A 20,721-nucleotide genomic window follows, 5' to 3' on the forward strand; every position below is an offset into this window, starting at 1 on the left:
TTTTTTTTAATGTATAGGGGCAGTGATGCTGACCAATTTTGTAATATACTTTAATTACTGAAATCGTACATTTCTATTTGAAAAATAGCTCTAAAGTGGCCCGTTTTGAGCCTCAGCAACGCTCCTTTGTCTTCTGTTTACATAACCACAGTCAGTGTTGAGCAAGTCTCCACAGAGGAGAGGAGCGTTGCTGAGGCTCAAAATGGGCCACTTTAGAGCTATGCTTCAAATAGAAATGTACGATTTCAGCAATTAAAGTATATTACAAAAATGGTCAGTATCACTGCCCCGATACATTATAAAAATAAAAAAAAGGAATGACCGTTACACTTTAACAACGTCTGACAAGAAGGTGTCGAAGTTTGACATTTTCGTCCACTAGTGGGACAAAAGATCCTTTGTTTGAAGAAAGATCGATCGTGGCTGAAATAACTTTCTTTGAAAGAACATTCTCCCAGAAAGATCCTTCGTCTGCTGTCTTGAGCATCCATGGCCAGTTTGACGTAAAATGTGTCACGGTCCCTCAGGTGACTGTCAGGAAATCAAGGAGATTGGCTGAGCGTGGAGGAATCTAACAGCCTCCTTGAATTCTCTTGATTCAGTATTGATAGGGTTAATGACCACTTCCCTTTTCTCAGCTGTTGCTCAGTGGTCATCACTTCTACCTTTTATAGTCTGAGCCCACCCTTCTGACTATGTGGTAGATAGCTTCATTTGGGTTTGGCTGAGCTGGTGTGAGGTCGTCTCTGGTGTTCCTGCTCGTCCGTCTCTACAGAAGTTAAATGTCGCGTTTGTTTGTGTTTGTTATATTCCCTGTTGTTTGTATCTTGGCCTGAGACAGAGACTTCCATTCATCCATCTGGGGAGGAATGGGTTGTATCTGGTCCTAACCTTTTCCAGGGCCTAATAGGGATATAAAGGCCTAGGTATCCTGCATTGAATATTCCTACCTTCAGGGTCTATTCATATTGATAGATAGTTAGGGCCTGGATTAGGGTTATCTAGGAGGTGACCTGTTTCTTCCCTATTTTCCAGGCCCAGTTACTGTTCCCCTTCCCTCCTGTGTTCAGTGTGGAGTTTCCCTTCCACACTGATCGTGACAAAATGTTTGCGGCTATATTCAGAGCCGGATTACTGGTGGTGGGGCCCTCCTTTACTTTTTTTTTTTTTTTATGTAACCATAGCACGCAAAACCTTGATCTCTATAGGTTAATTTGTGAAGAAATGTATTTGTTGTCCACAGTTTTACATTACGTTGGTACATGCGCTGACCTAGTGCAGAACAACACGTGCCTGTCTACGCAGACCTTCCCTTAGGCTTTGTCGTGTGATGTATCCACCACTCACTCGCATTATATTTTTCTATTTCCAATAACCGAACAGAAGAACACTTTGTGATAGTCCCCACGTTTTGGTAAACTGGGTGGGGCGGAGAGGGGGGCCAAACTTATTTTTGCCATGGGGCCCTATAAGATCTGTAAAAGCGCCAGCTTTTTAACCCTTTCCACCTTCCTTTTGGGGTAAACGAGCATGCTTGGCTGGTCAGAGTATTCATGGGATAATGTAAGTCGAGGAGATTGTATTTTAACTAGACATTAAGCCCGTTACAATAACGGGCGCTAGAACAGTAGTGCTGGCACTGTTATGGGGGTATCTGTGGATGGCACTGTTATGGGGGTATCTGTGGATGGCACTGTTATGGGGGTATCTGTGGATGGCACTGTTATGGGGGTATCTGTGGATGGCACTGTTATGGGGGTATCTGTGGATGGCACTGTTATGGGGGTATCTGTGGATGGCACTGTTATGGGGGTATCTGTGGATGGCACTGTTATGGGGGTATCTGTGAATGGCACTGTTATGGGGGATCTGTGGATGGCACTGTTATGGGGGTCTATGTGGCTGACACTGTTATGGGGGTCTATGTGGCTGACACTGTTATGGGGGTATATGTGGCTGACACTGTTATGGGGGTATATGTGGCTGACACTGTTATGGGGGTATATGTGGCTGACACTGTTATGGGGGTATATGTGGCTGACACTGTTATGGGGGTATATGTGGCTGACAATGTTATGGGGGTATATGTGGCTGACACTGTTATGGGGGTATATGTGGCTGACACTGTTATGGGGGTATATGTGGCTGACACTGTTATGGGGGTATATGTGGCTGACACTGTTATGGGGGTATATGTGGCTGACACTGTTATGGGGGTATATGTGGCTGACACTGTTATGGGGGTATATGTGGCTGACACTGTTATGGGGGTATATGTGGCTGACACTGTTATGGGGGTATATGTGGCTGACACTGTTATGGGGGTATATGTGGCTGACACTGTTATGGGGGTATATGTGGCTGACACTGTTATGGGGGTATATGTGGCTGACACTGTTATGGGGGTATATGTGGCTGACACTGTTATGGGGGTCTATGTGGCTGACACTGTTATGGGGGTCTATGTGGCTGACACTGTTATGGGGGTCTATGTGGCTGACACTGTTATGGGGGTCTATGTGGCTGACACTGTTATGGGGGTCTATGTGGCTGACACTGTTATGGGGGTATATGTGGCTGACACTGTTATGGGGGTCTATGTGGCTGACACTGTTATGGGGGTCTATGTGGCTGACACTGTTATGGGGGTCTATGTGGCTGACACTGTTATGGGGGTCTATGTGGCTGACACTGTTATGGGGGTCTATGTGGCTGACACTGTTATGGGGGTCTATGTGGCTGACACTGTTATGGGGGTCTATGTGGCTGACACTGTTATGGGGGTCTATGTGGCTGACACTGTTATGGGGGTATATGTGGCTGACACTGTTATGGGGGTCTATGTGGCTGACACTGTTATGGGGGTCTATGTGGCTGACACTGTTATGGGGGTATATGTGGCTGACACTGTTATGGGGGTCTATGTGGCTGACACTGTTATGGGGGTCTATGTGGCTGACACTGTTATGGGGGTCTATGTGGCTGACACTGTTATGGGGGTCTATGTGGCTGACACTGTTATGGGGGTCTATGTGGCTGACACTGTTATGGGGGTCTATGTGGCTGACACTGTTATGGGGGTCTATGTGGCTGACACTGTTATGGGGGTCTATGTGGCTGACACTGTTATGGGGGTATATGTGGCTGACACTGTTATGGGGGTATATGTGGCTGACACTGTTATGGGGGTATATGTGGCTGACACTGTTATGGGGGTATATGTGGCTGACACTGTTATGGGGGTATATGTGGCTGACACTGTTATGGGGGTATATGTGGCTGACACTGTTATGGGGGTATATGTGGCTGACACTGTTATGGGGGTATATGTGGCTGACACTGTTATGGGGGTATATGTGGCTGACACTGTTATGGGGGTATATGTGGCTGACACTGTTATGGGGGTATATGTGGCTGACACTGTTATGGGGGTATATGTGGCTGACACTGTTATGGGGGTATATGTGGCTGACACTGTTATGGGGGTATATGTGGCTGACACTGTTATGGGGGTATATGTGGCTGACACTGTTATGGGGGTATATGTGGCTGACACTGTTATGGGGGTATATGTGGCTGACACTGTTATGGGGGTATATGTGGCTGACACTGTTATGGGGGTATATGTGGCTGACACTGTTATGGGGGTATATGTGGCTGACACTGTTATGGGGGTATATGTGGCTGACACTGTTATGGGGGTATATGTGGCTGACACTGTTATGGGGGTATATGTGGCTGACACTGTTATGGGGGTATATGTGGCTGACACTGTTATGGGGGTATATGTGGCTGACTCTGTTATGGGGGTATATGTGGCTGACTCTGTTATGGGGGTATATGTGGCTGACTCTGTTATGGGGGTATATGTGGCTGACACTGTTATGGGGGTATATGTGGCTGACACTGTTATGGGGGTATCTGAGGCTGACACTGTTATGGGGGTATCTGAGGCTGACACTGTTATGGGGGTGGTCTGTGGCTGACACTGTTATGGGGGTGGTCTGTGGCTGACACTGTTATGGGGGTGGTCTGTGGCTGACACTGTTATGGGGGTATCTGTGGATGACATCTAGCATCTTATGCTATGTGTCATCCACAGATACCCCCATAACAGTGTCGCTGTTTAGTGTGAATGTAATGGCAGCGGGGCCTGGTGCAGTCACTGTATTGCACCGGCCCCGCTCAGAGTAGTAATACTTTGAATAACTGTAATAATAATAACGATCTTCACTTACTACATGATGAGGCAGGAGGCCGGGCGGGTGCCAGGCACTGGCAGCGTAACTCACTACGTCATGCGCCTGCGCCGACTGCTTCATTCATGCAGTGGGCGGAGCAGGGGCGTCACTTAGTGAGTTACGCTACCAGTGCCTGGCCGCCCGCCTCATCATGTAGTAAGTGAGCGGGGCTGGTGCAATACAGTGACTGCCCCCCGCTGCCATTACAATAGGATGCTGCACATTTAGTGTCCGTGGAGTGTGTGCCGATGGCGCGGCGTCTGGCCGCACTGCGGGTGTGGGGAAGCGGGCGCATGCGCAGTGCGGCATAATGAGTAAGATAGCCGGCTCTGTGTGGACGGCTCCCCGGATCTGTGACTGCTGCGCTGTCCCGTGTGCTCCGGGCAGAGTATAACTCTGAAAGCCGCTGTGCCCGGCTCCCGGCGTCCTCCTCCATGAGCGCTGCTGTCCCGCCGCTGTGCCCCTGAGACCGGCTCTGCGACCTGGATTGGCCTGTGTGTGTGTGTGTGTGTGTGTGTGTCCGCGTGTGTGTGTGTGTGTGTGTCCGCTGCGCATGCGCACTTCTATAATCGGCACACACGCACGGAGAGGGGAGGCCGCACTGGCCACCAATGAATTTAATACTGTGGAGGGAGGGAGGGGGGGCCGCACTGGCCACCAATGAATTTAATACTGGGGAGGGAGGGGGGCCGCACTGGCCACCAATGAATTTAATACTGGGGAGGGAGGGGGGGCCGCACTGGCCACCAATGAATTTAATACTGGGGAGGGAGGGCGGGCCGCACTGGCCACCAATGAATTTAAAACTGGGGAGGGAGGGGGGTCTGGCCCCTGCTGCCTGGCAGCACCTAATCTCTTACAGGGGGCTATGATACGCACAATTAACCCCTCAGGTGCGGCACCTGAGGGGTTAATTGTGCGGATCACAGTCCCCTGTAAGAGATCGGGTGCTGCCAGGCAGCAGGGGGCCGTTATGTCCACAGTTCTTAGTATATTCTAACTTGAAGCGTCCCCATCACCATGGGAACGCCTCTGTGTTAGAATATACTGTCGGATCTGAGTTTTCACGTTCTAACTCAAATCCGATGGTATATTCTAACATAGAGGCGTTCCCATGGTGATGGGGACGCTTCAAGTTAAAATATACCATCTGATTGGAGAAAACTTAGATCCGATGGTATATAATCGGCACACACTCACCCTGCTGTGTGTGGAGTGTGTGCTGATTGGTTTGTGCGCTGCGTGTGTGCTGATTGGTTTGTGCGCTGCGCAAGCGCACTTCACTAATCGGCACACACGCACGGACAACAGCCCTGAGCACGTACACAGGGCTTTTATTAGTATAGATTTCCTTGGACTCGCGTTCAATATCCTGTCCGTAGAGCAACCCTCCCTTCCATTTCGACCCAGTGCACAGATATATTTATATATAAGCTGTGATATTTTATTGTTTAAGTTATGGTTAGTCCCAAAGAACCCCTTTTAACATTTACGTCCCTGTCTCATGGCAATGTTCACCATCCATCCTCAGTTGAATGTTCTGAGCGTCTTGAAAGTCGCCATTTCCTAAATTGCTGTAGCTGCATTAGCTTCTTCTATAATTACATTCACACTTCAAACTAAAGGCCACGTCATTGCGTTTAAAGAATACACGAGTTGTCATTTACAGTACATGATAAAAAGGTCTTTCCTAGTGTGCAGAGCCACAGAGCAAGAGAAAACATAGTGGGATGTAATATTAGTTCTTACATTTACACAGCTTAAAACTAGACCAGACAGGTGGATGATACGCCAAACGTATCGCAGCGGCTCATGCTGTGTGATAGATTTGATGCATCTTGTGAGACATGTTAGATTTTCTGTTCCTTACGTCATCCCTTGGTTGGCCTACTTTAGACCAATATTTTGCTTGAAAATTGGGGCACATTTTTGCTGCATATTATGGCTCCTCTAAGCCACCACCTTTTCAAAACTGTCTAGAGAGGCACAAAAGATAAATTTGCCACAAGCCAGGTAAGTTAGATTGTGCTGCAAATTGAGCCAACATTGTGGTGCATTTAACATAAGACCCTTTTAGATAGGCCAAAACAGCAGGCAGTCGTCGGGGGCAGACGTTCCTGTGTTTCCAATCGTTGCCCTCTCATTTACATGCAGCAATGATTGGTAATGTATTGGGATGAATGATCACTACTATGATTGTTCATCCTTATGCAGTTTCCTTGTTGGCAGGCAGCATATCACACAGGGTTTACACGGGGTGATGTGCTGGTGACAAATGGGGCCTTTATGTGCCACATAAAATATATGTATCCTCAGAATGATCCGCAGTAGGTGCATTTATTCACAAGATAGCATCATGACAGACAGACGTTTCGACTCAAGAGAGTCTTTTTCTTTTGAGTCGAAACGTCGCTCTGTCATGATGCTATCTTTTGAATAAACACACCTGCTGTGAAACTATTTGGGGTGCTGCAGATCTTTCTGAGGATACATCTTTGGGACCATCAAGCCAAGGTCTGATACTGCGTGCACCCACCAGTTGAGGATTACTATACATGAATGGACTATAAATCCTGTTTAAGGTAATGCAGTGCTGCTTCTATTAGTTTATATTTTTTTTTTTGGGATATATATAAAATATATGATCACCCAATAAGGATGATCAGCAGCACATTTTCCACAGGCCAGTTATTGTCTGAGAATTGTCCCTATCTTGGGTAAAAGGACCTTTAGTAAGTCTCTTCCATTTTTTTTTTTTGTATTTGTATATGACTTGTTACATTCATATTCTGTCTTCTACATACTGTTAGTACAGTTTGTATTCTAATTGAAAGTTACTGCTAATCTTTAGGTGCCGTTCAGATTAATGCCAAATAGATGGGTTGCATAATTGCTTCCAACAGTTTAAATTCTTGGTTCCAAATAAATATCTCAAGTCAATATCTCAATCATTTTGCAAAAAAATATGTAAATTACACGACACTGGCTAAAATTTAAAAGCGGCCAAGGTTTACCTGAAGGAGCATGACCTACAATTTTTTTTGTGTGTGTGTAAACTGAGCCCCAATTTTGCCAAAAAAAAAAGTTAGCAAAAATTAGCAAAATGCACAAATTAACTTATTATGGCACATATAGAAAAATGGGTATGTTTTACGAGGAAGGGCCGTGGCCTAAAACTTTTAGACAGATTTATTAAAGGGGCGCAAATCTACACTTATAGCAGATGAAAATGTTGTCATTTTCTGATTTCAGAATTGACCCAATGCACCAAAAGCATGTTAACCTACTAAGGCCTCATGCACACGACCGTATTTTTTTGCGGTCCGCAAAACGGGGTTCCGTTTTCCCGTGATCCGTGACCGTTTTTTCGTCCATGGGTCTTCCTTGATTTTTGGAGGATCCACGGACATGAAAAAAAAAGTCGTTTTGGTGTCCGCCTGGCCGTGCGGAGCCAAACGGATCCGTCCTGAATTACAATGCAAGTCAATGGGGACGGATCCGTTTGACGTTGACACAATATGGTGCCATTTCAAACTGATCCGTCCCCATTGACTTTCAATGTAAAGTCTGGAGTCCCTTTTATACCATCGGATCAGAGTTTTCTCCAATCCGATGGTATATTTTAACTTGAAGCGTCCCCATCACCATGGGAACGCCTCTATGTTAGAATATACTGTCGGATATGAGTTAGATCGTGAAACCTCATTTCCGACAGTATATTCTAAGACAGAAGCGTTCCCATGGTGATGGGAACGCTTCAAGTTAGAATATACTACAAACTGTGTACATGACTGCCCCCTGCTGCCTAGCAGCATCCGATCTCTTACAGGGGGCCGTGATCAGCACTATTAACCCCTCAGGTGCCGCACCTGAAGGGGTTAATTGTACCATCATATCCCCCTGTAAGAGATCAGGGCTGCCAGGCAGCAGGGGGCCGCCCCCCCCCCCCCCCCCCCAGTTTGAATATCATTGGTGGCCAGTGCGGCCCCCCCCCCCTTCCTCCCTTTATTGTAAAAATTCGTTGGTGGCACAGTGTGCCCCCCCCCCCTTCCTCCCTCTATTGTAATAATTCGTTGGTGGCACAGTGTGCGCCCCCCCCTTCCTCCCTCTATTGTAATACATCGTTGGTGGCACAGTGTGCGCCCCCCATTGGCCCCCCCTCCCTCTATAGAATTAACAACATTGGTGGCCAGTGTGCGGCCTCCCATCTACCCCCCCCCCCCCCCCCCCCCCCCGATCATTGGTGGCAGCGGGTTACTAGCAATAGTACAATAGTAAAAGATTCATACTTACCTGGGAGCTGCGATGTCTGTGTCCGGCCGGGAGCTCCTCCTACTGGTAAGTGACAGTTCATTTAGCAATGCGCCACACAGACCTGTCACTTAACAGTAGGTGGAGCTCCCGGCCGGACATGAACATCGCAGCAGCCGGTAAGTATGAATCTTCTACTATTGCTAAGTAACCATGGCAACCAGGACTGTAGTAGCGTCCTGGTTGCCATGGTTACCGATCGGAGCCCCAGCTATTAAACTGGGACTCCGATCGGAACTCGCTGCCACCAATGATGGGGGGGGGGGGGGGAGATGGGAGGCCGCACACTGGCCACCAATGTTGTTAATGCTATAGAGGGAGGGGGGGGGGGCGATGGGGGGCGCACACTGTGCCACCAACGAATTATTACAATAGAGGGGGGGAGGGGGGGGGGGGCGCACACTGTGTGGGTCCGTGAACCGTTGGCCGTGAAAAAAATAGGACAGGTCCTATTTTTTTCACGGCCAGGAAACACGGATCACGGATGCGGCTGCAAAACGGTGCATTTTCCGATTTTTCCACGGACCCATTGAAAGTCAATGGGTCCGCGAAAAAAAACGGAAAACGGCACAACGGCCACGGGTGCACACAACGGTCGTGTGCATGAGGCCTAACAGTCACATTAAAATTGGAAAAACCATCCTAAAAATGTCACTTTTTTTATTGTAGATTTATAATGTGTGTCTGCAGTAAATCTTGTTGGCGCACGACTCAGGGGACACTATTGCATTTTAACCCCTCAGTGACATAATTAATTTTAGCCTTAAGGACCAATAATATTTTCCCACTTTGTGTTCTAGCAGTGATAACTTACATTTTTTCTTCTAAATTTAACTAACTTTTATTATTTTCGATTTTTTTTTTTAAAAAGATATAAAAACAAAAATTTTACATTATTTTGTGGAATTTTCTTTTTTACGGCATTCACTGTGTGGCAAAAATAATGTAATTTTATTATATGCGTCAGTACAGTCATGAGTGTCACATTTCTATATATTTTTGCTGTTTTTTTTCCTTTCCTCCTGCAGCCTGTCAGCTCTGCAGCTGCTCTCTCATTCTCCTCCAGACTGAAGGGATGGAGGGTGACTGCTTTAGCTGCTCATATCTCTGGTTTGGTACCAGCGAGAGATATGGGCTTTGTAGTGTTTGAAAGCTGGCAATACCAGAATGACAGCAATATGTTCAGTACATGGGAAGATATCACTGTTAGAAATCAGGATGCTGTGAATGTAGCTAAAAGTAAAAGCAGGTTTTACCTGCGGTTTTTCCTGACTTGATTTCTAACAGTGATATCTCCTCTGTTGAAGCTGGGCTCGGGCAAAACAGTTAGGTGGTTAAAGGGGTTGTACAGGGGATTTATATTGATAACCTATGTTCGGGATAAGTCATCAATATCAAATCGCCAGACATCCCATTGCTCCTGCAAAAGAGATGACATGCAGCGTAATCTTGAAGAGGAAGCAGCTCTTGCACAAGCGCATCACCCTCTTCAAATAGCTGATCGACTGGGGTGCCCGGAGTCAGACCCTCACTGATCTGATATTGATAACCTATTTTAAGGATAAGTCATACGTATAATCCCCCTGCACAACCTCTCTAAATGTCAAAATGCATGCTAACAATTTTTTTGGGGGGAATACAGTATGAAATGCCAGTCTTATCAAATCTGCTCCATATTAAAGGGTTGTATGACCATTTGAAATTTTTGAAAGAAGTTTCCCCATGGCATCTGGTTAGAACGTTATGCTGAATCCATCACATGATGAGCCCCAATGGCACCCAACAAACCCTATTGATTTATAATAGGGTCCACCTGGTTGTGCTGCATGCTGTGCTGGCAAGGAACTTGTGACAAAGGCTCAAAAAGCAGGCCTCCGATGTACATGTGCGCCCAGCCTAAAAAAACACTTCAAATATTGTATTTTAACATGCATTAATTTCTTTAACAAAGAGGGTTTATTCAGCATCTTGGAAATGGTAAAATCTAATTTGAATATGGTGGCGGTATAATGCTGCTCATGTTATGGTGGAACTGCTAATCCTATTAAGAAAATACTTGTGTATTTGGTTTCATTTATTGAACAATGATAGACCATGGAAATGAGATTGCGGTGCCGGGGAAGTTGTAATGCTGGCACGAATCGCTCTGTCTTTAGGAGACATATTGCAGGGTTACAATAATACAGCTACTATAAAGGCCATATTGGTGTAGTCCATGGAGAATAGTCAGCTGTCTGGTAAATTAGACTTGTTCGCATCGGTGCCTTTTAAAATTTTTATAGCCAGAGATAAAAAGTTGAAGAATCTGCCCTTTGATAGTGCCCGGCATACCCCTCGCTCTCCTGGCGTCTCTCTACATCCTGCTCACATATTTACCATTGTGTCAGAATATTTCACATCATCGGCATTTGTTTCTGCTGCGGCTGAACTGGAGAAAGACTCAATGTTCTTCTAAAATAGCATAGTAGGATTTGCAAGTAATGCGAATAATGTGGCATTTGTCATGTGAGGCTGTCACACCGACCTCTGCTCTGCGGGATTATTTTTTTTATTATTACGTTTTAATACATTTTGTTTGGTATTTGTTATCAGAGCTGCTCACAATGAGCTTAATCTTTTTGCAATACATTTCCTGAATTCAAAAAAGGCCAATAAAACATGCACATGACGAGGCGCCACACAAAAGATTTTCACACAGCCGTCGATGAAATAACATTTAATGCATGAAGTACCACTCACAAACGAAGGAGAAGATGCAGAGAGATAAAAGAAGTCTTGCTTATGTCGCAAACATTTGGTGGCTAATTTACTTTCAAAGAGGCTTAATTCAGTTTAATTAATAGTGGACCCAAGACAAAGAAGACCCTAGTGCTAGGGAAACGGTCGGTCGTCCTTGACCTATGGATTCTTGAAGTTGATTTAGTGTATAGGCATGCTGCATTCTTAAAGCTACAGATCGGTCCTCATAAGGGTTCTCGAGTAGAGATGGCCAGTTCGCAGTGTTTGTCAGCGAACACATGCGATCTGCCATCTTAACTGACAAGTCCGGGGAGGCACAGGTAAGTCCTTACCTGTGCGCGAGTCGCTCTGAAATGAAATGTGGTCTCCGGGAGCAGGCCGTTCCGAGAACGGCCCCCGGAGGCTGTTCTCTGAACTGCCTGCTCCCGGAGTCCGGATTTCATTTCAGACCGGCTCGCGCACAGGTAAGGGCTTACCTGTGCCTCGCTGGACTTGTCAGTTAAGATGGCAGATCGCATGTGTTTGCTGGCAAACACTGCGAACTGGCCATCACTGTTTTCTCGAGCACATTTATAGTGATGGCCTATCCTTTGGATAGATCAACAATATCAAATTGGTGGGAACCCAACTTCTGGCATCCCCTCCAATCAATTGGTCTGTAGTAGCTCCAGTTTCATCCACTATGTAGATGCTAGCGCTTAGTTACAGCACCACTTCTCCCATTTAACACCTGATTGGAGGGGGTGCCATGAATTGGACCCCTTGCCAACCCAATTTTAATGACCTATCTTAGGATATCTAAGGATATCCTATCAACATAAAATTTTCCTCTTTAGGCCTCATGAATACGACCGTAGTTATGTTAGGCATCCGAGCCGCAGTTTTTGCACACTCCATGTGCTGTCCGCATCCGTTGCTCCGTTCCGAGGCCTCGCAAAAAAATATAGCATGTCCTATTCTTGTCCGTTTTGAGGACAAGAATAGGCATGTCTACAATGGGCCGCCCGTTCCGTTCCGCAAATTGCAGATCCACAGTTTATGCACCGCAAAAAAACGTCACGGTCGTGTGCATGAGGCCTTAAGGTGTGATTTTGTTTGATACAATGCCCAACTCTTTTGTGAGCGTTGTCTACTTTGAAGAATCCCACTTTGTTGTTAAGCTGATTACAGGGAGTCCTGCTGCTTGCGCCCCCAGCGATCATCTGAAATCTGTTTTCTAAACCAGGCGACCTATGTGTTTTTAACACATCATCATATTTATAAGGTGAGAGATGTTTGATGCATCTATTTCAAACCAAACAGGATAAATGGGTATTCCGGGTGTTCAATATTGACAGCCTATCCTCAGGATAGGTCTAATCTGTTGGAGTCCAATTCCTGGTACTCCGGTGTTTTTTTTTGAGGCCGCGGTTATCAGGTGACTGCCACAATCGTTTCCTAGGCCATTGATGTCACCGTCATCAGTCACATGGCCTAGGTGCAGCGCAGTCCCATTCAAGTGCATGGGCCTGAGCTGCAATACCAAGCACGGTCACTACACAATGTACGGCGCTGAGCTTGGTAAGTTGTGAGGAGGTCGCGCCACTTCAAACTGACATGGGTGCCAGGAGTTGGACACCCAACAATCAGATATTGATGACATCTAGGCCATTTATATCACACTCTCGAAAGAGCTTCTTTAATCTTTAGCTGGTGCCCTTTCATTAACCGGTCTACTAAAATAGTTTTGAAAATGAAATTCCTGCACTGGGTCATTAAAAGGATTTAAAAAAAAATAAAGAAACCAATGAGCTAAAAATATGCTATGTATGGCCTAAAAGCAATGGGCAGTGTGGTGTGAGGCTATCATTAGCTAAACCTGTTGGATTTTTTGACTTTAGTAATAATCTGATGTTACTATGATAATAATAGGATAGTATAACTGGGTGCTATGTTGAAACTAATAATCAAGGATTAAAGGGGTTTCCCAATTATAGATATTAATGACCTAATTATAGGATGGGTGATCCGTTTCAGATCAGTGGGAGTCCGACACATGGCTCCACCACCAAACAGCTGCATTGTACAGCCGTGCTTCCAGGAAGTAAAAAAAATATACAAAGCTGGAACATCACAGCGCCATACACTGTGTAGTGGCCATTCACAGGTACTGCAACTCGGCTTTCTTTCAGATTCATCAATATCTATAACCTGAAAAATCCTGTTACGGTATTTTCTAGGATTAGAAAAAAAAATATTATTTTGTTTTTTAAGAGAAAAATTGCCACTTTATTCCATGAACTATATCTGATTTGGCGTCTTGGTTCCAGTCTAATCATTTGAATGTCTGTGAGCTGCAATACCAGACAAACTCCACAGACCCTTTAAAAAAATGTCCTGTTCCATTTTCTGTAACTTTATAAGGTGTCTGTCACTTTGTGATAATGAGATTTTGCAGGTGTGTGGGCAGTTGTAATTAAAATGCCTCCCGGCCTCTATGTATTGACCCATCCTGAAGGATTGTTGCCAGTTCTTTCTGGACGTTCTACATGATCTGTCCCCGATGAGCCTCCTTACCTGTACCAGGACTTGAATCAATAACAGTCACTTAGCATTAAGGTTTCTGCTTAGACACGTTTCGTTGGAACCTGTAAATGACAACTCTGTCCGCTGAGGCTCAAAGCTCCAGACTCTTCCTTTCCCAAGTAGATCATACCTTTAACTGATTAGGCAGCATCAGGTCTAATTCACGCTCAGTAAATTGACTCTCTTACTGTTTGGCATTCTATACATTTACATCAGGGCAGTACCAAGTGGTACTCCAGGAAGAGAGGAGACTGTTCCAAACGAGCCTCTTTTATTTGAACAGTTTAGTTTTTAGGTTGTCTATTCACAATGAGTATTGCCAAGGTTTAAATTCAAAAACGGTTTACGATTTTTTTTTTTACTCTATGGGTTTCTGTGGTCTTCTGTTTGGGGCAGTGTTTTAAAGCAGAGGATAACATGTATTAGGTACAACAGTAATTCATTTATTCACGTCTATAAAATAATCTGATACTAATATAGTTCACTAACCACTTAGTACTGTGTCCTTTTTACTGTAGCATAGTACACAATTGCAGAGGAATTAAGCACAATTTTGAAAAATCGACAAACCCTCTCTATACTTAAAGGCTTTGGACACCTTCGGAACTATTTTTTATAATTACATTTTACTCATTTTCTGCTAAAAATATATTTTTTAATTTGTCTTTATTTGCTGACAGTCTTATCTCTGGTCTCCTGACTTCATAAACACTCATAATGGCTAAACTCCTTAGGGAGCTGACACACGTTCAGGTTTTTGGATGCAGTTTTTGAAGTCAAAACCAGGATAAGGTTGAAAAAAGTGTAGTGTTAAAAAAAAAAAAGTAGTATTTGCCCTAATACTTTCTCTCCTGTTAGGATCCACACCTGATTTTGACTTCAAAAACTTCATCAAAAAGCCTGAACATGTGTCGGCACCCTAAGAGTTTAGCCATTATGAGTGTTTGAGGTCAGGACCCTTACCAAACTGCTAAAAGTATAGCTTACAGTAAATAAGTTTTGTGAGATCAGAGATAAGGCTTCACATGAGCTGACAGAACTCAGGGGGAGGGATTTTTAACCATCACTAAAACTGCTGAAAATGTTTAATAAATACCAATTGAAAAAATTATCTTTTGCCCAAAATGAGTAAAATGCATGGAAGTGTTTCTTCTGAGAAAATGTAAATTTACTCACGAGAAAACATATACCGGTATTTACTCAATTCATAACATTTTGGAGTATTATCATCGAGAATATTTATGGCACATCAATAGAATATGCGATAAATATCTGATAGGTTCAGGTCCCCCCTCCTATCTCCAGAAAAGGGCCGAAAATGAACAGAGAGCAAGCATGTGCAGCCACCCTCCATTGACCATTATGGGACTTAAAAAAGAAAAAATACCCAAGCTTTGGCTTGGCTATTTTCGTAAGTCTCGTGGTGGTGGTCACTACTATGAGACTTCCGAAAATAGCCGAGTGTGCTCTGTTCCATTTTGGATATAGGGACATGCACCTATCAAACATTTATGGCACATTCTGTGAATACACCATAAATCCCCCAGATGGGAATACCCACAAACCATCTTGGTCCTCTGTAACTGTTAGTGTTAGTCTGTAATTATGTGGTATGTTCTACTGTAAGTCTTAATCATCTGTTTATCTAACAGATACCCGGGCAGCAGAAGAAGGTCCTCTAGGTGTAGACCATGCGGTAATTGGGGGAGTTGTTGCTGTTGTTGTCTTTGCTATGCTTTGCCTTCTCATCATCCTGGGACGTTACTTTGCTCGGCATAAAGGTAATTATGTTTGTACATTTTTATTTATTTTTTAAATGTTGTAAAACTTTCTTTAAGGTGCACACCTTTTTCCTGCATAGTATGTACAGACAGTGCAGAAAGGTGTGTGTACTTTATAACAGCTGGAATGAATGAGTGTTAAAGCAGATTTAACAGGTCCCAGCGGCTCACACAAACCCATCTTAATTACACATAACCTGCCTGTAGAAGAAATTCTGAAATATACTTTTCCTTACAAACTTGTGTGTGTCGGCCGTATGGGAACCTGGTCATATGACGTTCCTCTTCTGAAAATCCTGCTTCCACTAGTGTCATGTTCTTTAGCAGGTTTTTGTCCTGAGCTATGGATGGGACATTACTTCCTCTGAGGACAAGGTCCATAAATATTCCTCTCCTTGGCACATGCGCAGGTGTAATCATGCACCAAGGAGAGGAATAGTTCTGGCCCCATTCACAGCGGAAGTGACGGCCCATTCATACCTTATGCTGGAAACCTGGTAAAGTACTTGACATTGTTGGAAGCAACAGGAGTGTCACGTGACTGGGTTACCGAGCGGCCGATCCATGCAACTTTGGAATGGTAATGGTTTGTTTACACAGACCTACAATATGGCCAATTATTGGGGAGGAACATTTCTTGAAACGTTCATTCCCAATAATTGACCTGTGTAAAAGATGCCAGCGATCAACTAGTGAATGAACAAATGCTCGTTCCAGTGATCGTGTCTTTTGGTTGTCAGTGATAATCATCATTTCTGTGCAGCAAATTGGCTTATGTAAGATGGGATCTGCTGCACAGAAAAAATTTAACTGTATGGGTACAAGCAATCGTGGAAATGGTCGCTTATCAATATACCTAGTACCTGCTGCATGTAAAGAGAAAGTTGTGTTTGTTTCTAATACTTGCCTGCTAAATCAGTCTGTGTAAAAGGAGCCCTTGCAGGACCCAACATGTCCTGGAAAACCCCTTTAATTGGCAAAGAAATGTTGAAGACCATTAAAGCCAGACTCTAGGTATTAGGTGTAGGTAGCTATAGGAGAGTGACAGAGGTGATGCACACAAAAAGCCTTATCTAGGAATCCATCAGTACAATGATACCCTCAGCTAACTATATCCCAGTCTATACAGCAAAGTTGACAAGTAAGCTGCAGATCTGGTATGTCAGCCTGTTATGTGCTCTAGTTTTTTATATATGGATAGTAATATATAAAAAATGATATATTCACTTTTATATACCCTAGCACTGTTGTCTCTTATCAGAAATGGTAAATTTATGTGAGAAATTCTAAATGTTTTGCACCTGATCACTTGATATGATGTCCACCTTCATTGAACCTTCCCATACAATGCCAATATAGATGTTCTCAGATGTCACAATAGCCCACCCACATGCCTGATCATTACAGAGCATCTTATACGTTGAAAATCTGTGTGCCATCATTTCTGGTATAATATCCGAAAGTGTCATATTTCTTGTTTTCTCTCATACAGGAACATACTTCACCCATGAAGCCAAAGGCGCTGATGACGCAGCAGATGCAGATACTGCAATCATCAATGCAGAGGGTGGGCAGAACAGCTGTGAAGAGAAGAAGGAATATTTTATCTAGCCTGGCCTTGTTGAAGGGTGCGAGTTCTCTTCAGACTCACTGCCCTTAGGGAGAAGGACCTTCCAACGTCTTGCGTTTTTTTTTTATCATTTGGTTTTGGAGCGGATGGAGGAGCGGGGGACCCATCTGGTATAAAGTGATTGCCCCACAACACTCTCTGCTTTTATTGTTTGCCACTTTCCTTTCATGGGAATAACAGGAGCTTGAAATGCTTGTTTTTATTTTGTGGTGGGGTGGGGGGGGTAGGGTTGCAAGTAAAACATGGATTCTGGGCTCTTCAGTGCAGGAGGATGCTGTATGCAGATCTTTCTGCACCCATATTTCACAGGCTCCTTGTCCACTGAAGAGACCTATTTATCATCTGCAGACAATTTGGTGCCTTGCTTGTTTTTTTTTTTTTATTTCACTTTCCCGAGAAGTTCTTGTTGTGTTCCCGGCTGGTTTTCGTGTCACTTCCTGCTGGGGTGCTTTATATTCTTGTCTTGTGCCATTTCCTTCTGAGCGTTCTCTTATGTTTTGTCTATCTCATTACACTTCCCATTAGGGCTGCTTTTCCATATCATCTGATTGTGGCCGTGTAACTGTCCTTTTGGTTTGTTGTGCATCCGCTTCATCCTCGCTGCTTTTTATAAGAGCTTTTTCCTGTAAAAAAAAACCATTCCTGTAGTCCATTCCTACCCACCTGTTGCCTGCTCTTGTGTGTCCTCATGTCACCTTCTATAGGGACTGTCCACGTCGTATAGTTTTTCCAGTCCATTACGTTTCATCCTGTTTGCCTTCTGGCTGATCCATTCTCATTGTGTTCATTCTGCCTGTATCTTCACTCTCCAACTCTTCATCTTGGTCCTTTTTCTGTGTGTCCCTTTCTGGGCATCGAGCGTGTTATATGGAGGAGTCATTCTGCTCTTCTCTGGGAAGTGAATTTTGCCTCGCTTAATTAACAAACAGTAAAAAAAAAAAAAAAAGAGAGAGACTTTACAGAAGCAACTGCACTTCAGGCATGAGGAAGCTCCTACAACTTCATCCCCCACCCCACCTCGGACAGTTGGTGGAAATACAAGCGGATGTGCCTTTTTATTCACAAGGGAGCAAGCTGGAGGAAAAAGAGGGGGTGTACATGGGGAAAAAAAATTCCTTCTGCTCTGAAAAATCAAATTTCCAATATTTTCCAAACTCATAGAAAGCCCTTCTTTTTCCCATCTCCGTCTGTTCCGTCTTTCTACCTCCTTTACCTTTTTATCCTTTTCATTGATCTCATGCCTTTGTCACTGCAAGTTATTTTTTTTCTCAAATCTGGCATTCCTCGCTTCATTCTTTTCTTCCACAAAAATCTTCCTCTCTCAGTGCTGTCTCTTAGTACAGGGCTGTGATGTCACTACAGTGTTTCTACACTGCACAGCTGTACCCTCCTGCCACTTTGTTTGAAATATATGGTAGTAAAAGTGCGCAGTACAGCAACCTGCGAAACCGAGGCATTCAACTCTTCACATAACTCTACTAAGAGCCGCCTGTATTATATAATCTGTAATATTATTGTGTTGTCTGAAGGGTTCAGTCTGAAGTTGTCAAACTGTAAAACAATGAGATGTCATTGCTGCTATAGAAGGTGTTAGCAGGGTAAGTGCGTTGCTTTCTTGTCAATCCCACTGTATTTTGCTGAGTAGATCTGCACCTATATCGTCTTACAAAATTTGAAATGTAGGGGTTATTTTAAGATGGCTGCCGAGCTGACTCGTATGTTTTCTCTTATGTATGTGTTAAGAAAGAATTAAGATTTATTTTTTATTTAAAAAAAAGGGTATTTTAAGGTTGAATTCCCCCAGTCCTAAGTAGCATTGTCAAGGTAGAGTGTCCTAGCTTGACCCATCACCTATGTGTATGTGTGCACTACCATAGGAGCCATTTTCATTTCAATACCTTCCTCATCACTCTTTTGGCCTCAACCCACATATCAAACACACAGGGACCCAAACTTATACAATATATTATACCGTGCGTAGGCCGAGGCATAAGTAAAATGAAGAAACTCACCATGAATGAGCAAGTCTAGGGGTATCTCGACTCAATATAGCCTTCCATACTTAACCAGAACTGGATCTCCACTCGGAAAAGATAAAAATATTGACCAAAATAATTTTTTGTTCTTCGACTGAGATTCGGTCATCTTTTCAGTGGGAAGAAATATTTAAGACCACGCAAAGCTGAGATTCGGTCGTTTAAACAAGCCAAGACACTCATTCTCACATTCACGTGCGACAGATTCATGCTTACAGCCCTTGTCCTAAAAATTCTATCATGGATCATGTATCGTTCAGAAAACTGACCACATCTTTGTGGCCACTGTTGGATTGTCCACTTTTGAAGATGTCTAATCAAAAACATAGGCAAACAGTTTGTGATTTTTGATAGATTTTTTTCTGTTTTTGTTTCATAAGATCTCGTTTATCCAGAAATTGTGATGATTTGCAGATTTATTTTCTATTAGGAAGTGTTTAAGGGGAAGCAAATGGAGGTTACAGACATGGTCTTTATCATTGATGTGTTTTGATTGCATATCGACTGTTTTCTAGATATTTGTATGTTATGAAAGAGTGAAAGATTCTCTTTACGTAACATTCTTCCAATGGCTGTGGATGAGTCAGAGTTTTACCTTGGATCGGGTTCATATTTTATTTTTGGACTCCTTTCTGTGAATCTTCAGGTGATCACACTATATGTCGCTTTAGGCAATGTTTGCTAGCATGAGCTGAAATACAAAAAAAAATAAATAAATGCTTTTTTCAAAGTGAAATTGTGTACAGCGACGCCATAATCCTTGCTTAAGGGATATTGTAAACCAGCAGCCTTAACCTGAATAGAGGTTTGTCACGCCCTTCTGCAAAAGGAATATTAAAAACTTTCTTGTGGTCAGAATTCTGCATCTGCCAAATCCAGGAGTGAAACCAAAATATAATGGAAAGATTGGTACCTCCTCTGTATTTTGGATCCACTACTGGTTTTGGCTTAAAATACCAAATATGCTTTTTATATGAGATGATTGATAAAATATGATTTTTGGTAATAAAATTACATTCAATTTTGGATATTGGGTAAAATAAATTCTCATCCGTAACCATTTGTAATATTACGTAAAGAATATATATTTCTTTCCGGTATCTGAAATACGGTTCTGATGTCATTTCTTTTACAAATACAGCATCACTGTGTATACATAATCCACTAAACTGAAATATCTATTGAGCCTGTAGTTCTGTAAGCATATCAGTTTGGATATAAAATGTTAATTTTGCTGCCGTGAAATAACAAAGCCCTCAACGAGAATTTTTTCTAACAACTGTGCCTGGGGCAATGATAGACAAAAAAAATCACAACTTTTAGAGTGTTATTGTGTTCTTACCATTACAGAAACTATTTTTCTTCTGTACATTTCCTTTGATAAAATGATTATTATTCCTTGAAAAGGATGGAAATAT

General features: G+C 43.5%; 1 protein-coding gene across 3 annotated transcripts in view; it reads left to right on the forward strand.

Annotated features, from left to right (window-relative positions):
• The window catches only part of CADM1 (cell adhesion molecule 1), a 277,335-nt gene extending 257,260 nt beyond the window's left edge, over positions 1–20,075 (forward strand). For all 3 annotated transcript variants that reach the window (XM_040426205.1, XM_040426210.1, XM_040426215.1), the window contains 2 exons: positions 15,509–15,637; positions 17,130–20,075. In XM_040426205.1, coding sequence (XP_040282139.1) covers positions 15,509–15,637; positions 17,130–17,248 — 248 coding nt within the window. In that variant the 3' untranslated portion in view covers positions 17,249–20,075. The remainder of the gene's footprint in view (positions 1–15,508; positions 15,638–17,129) is intronic.
• Positions 20,076–20,721: the final 646 nt, after the last annotated feature.

The sequence above is a fragment of the Bufo bufo genome, chromosome 1 (genome assembly GCF_905171765.1).
Source record: "Bufo bufo chromosome 1, aBufBuf1.1, whole genome shotgun sequence".
NCBI classification, from domain to species: domain Eukaryota; kingdom Metazoa; phylum Chordata; class Amphibia; order Anura; family Bufonidae; genus Bufo; species Bufo bufo.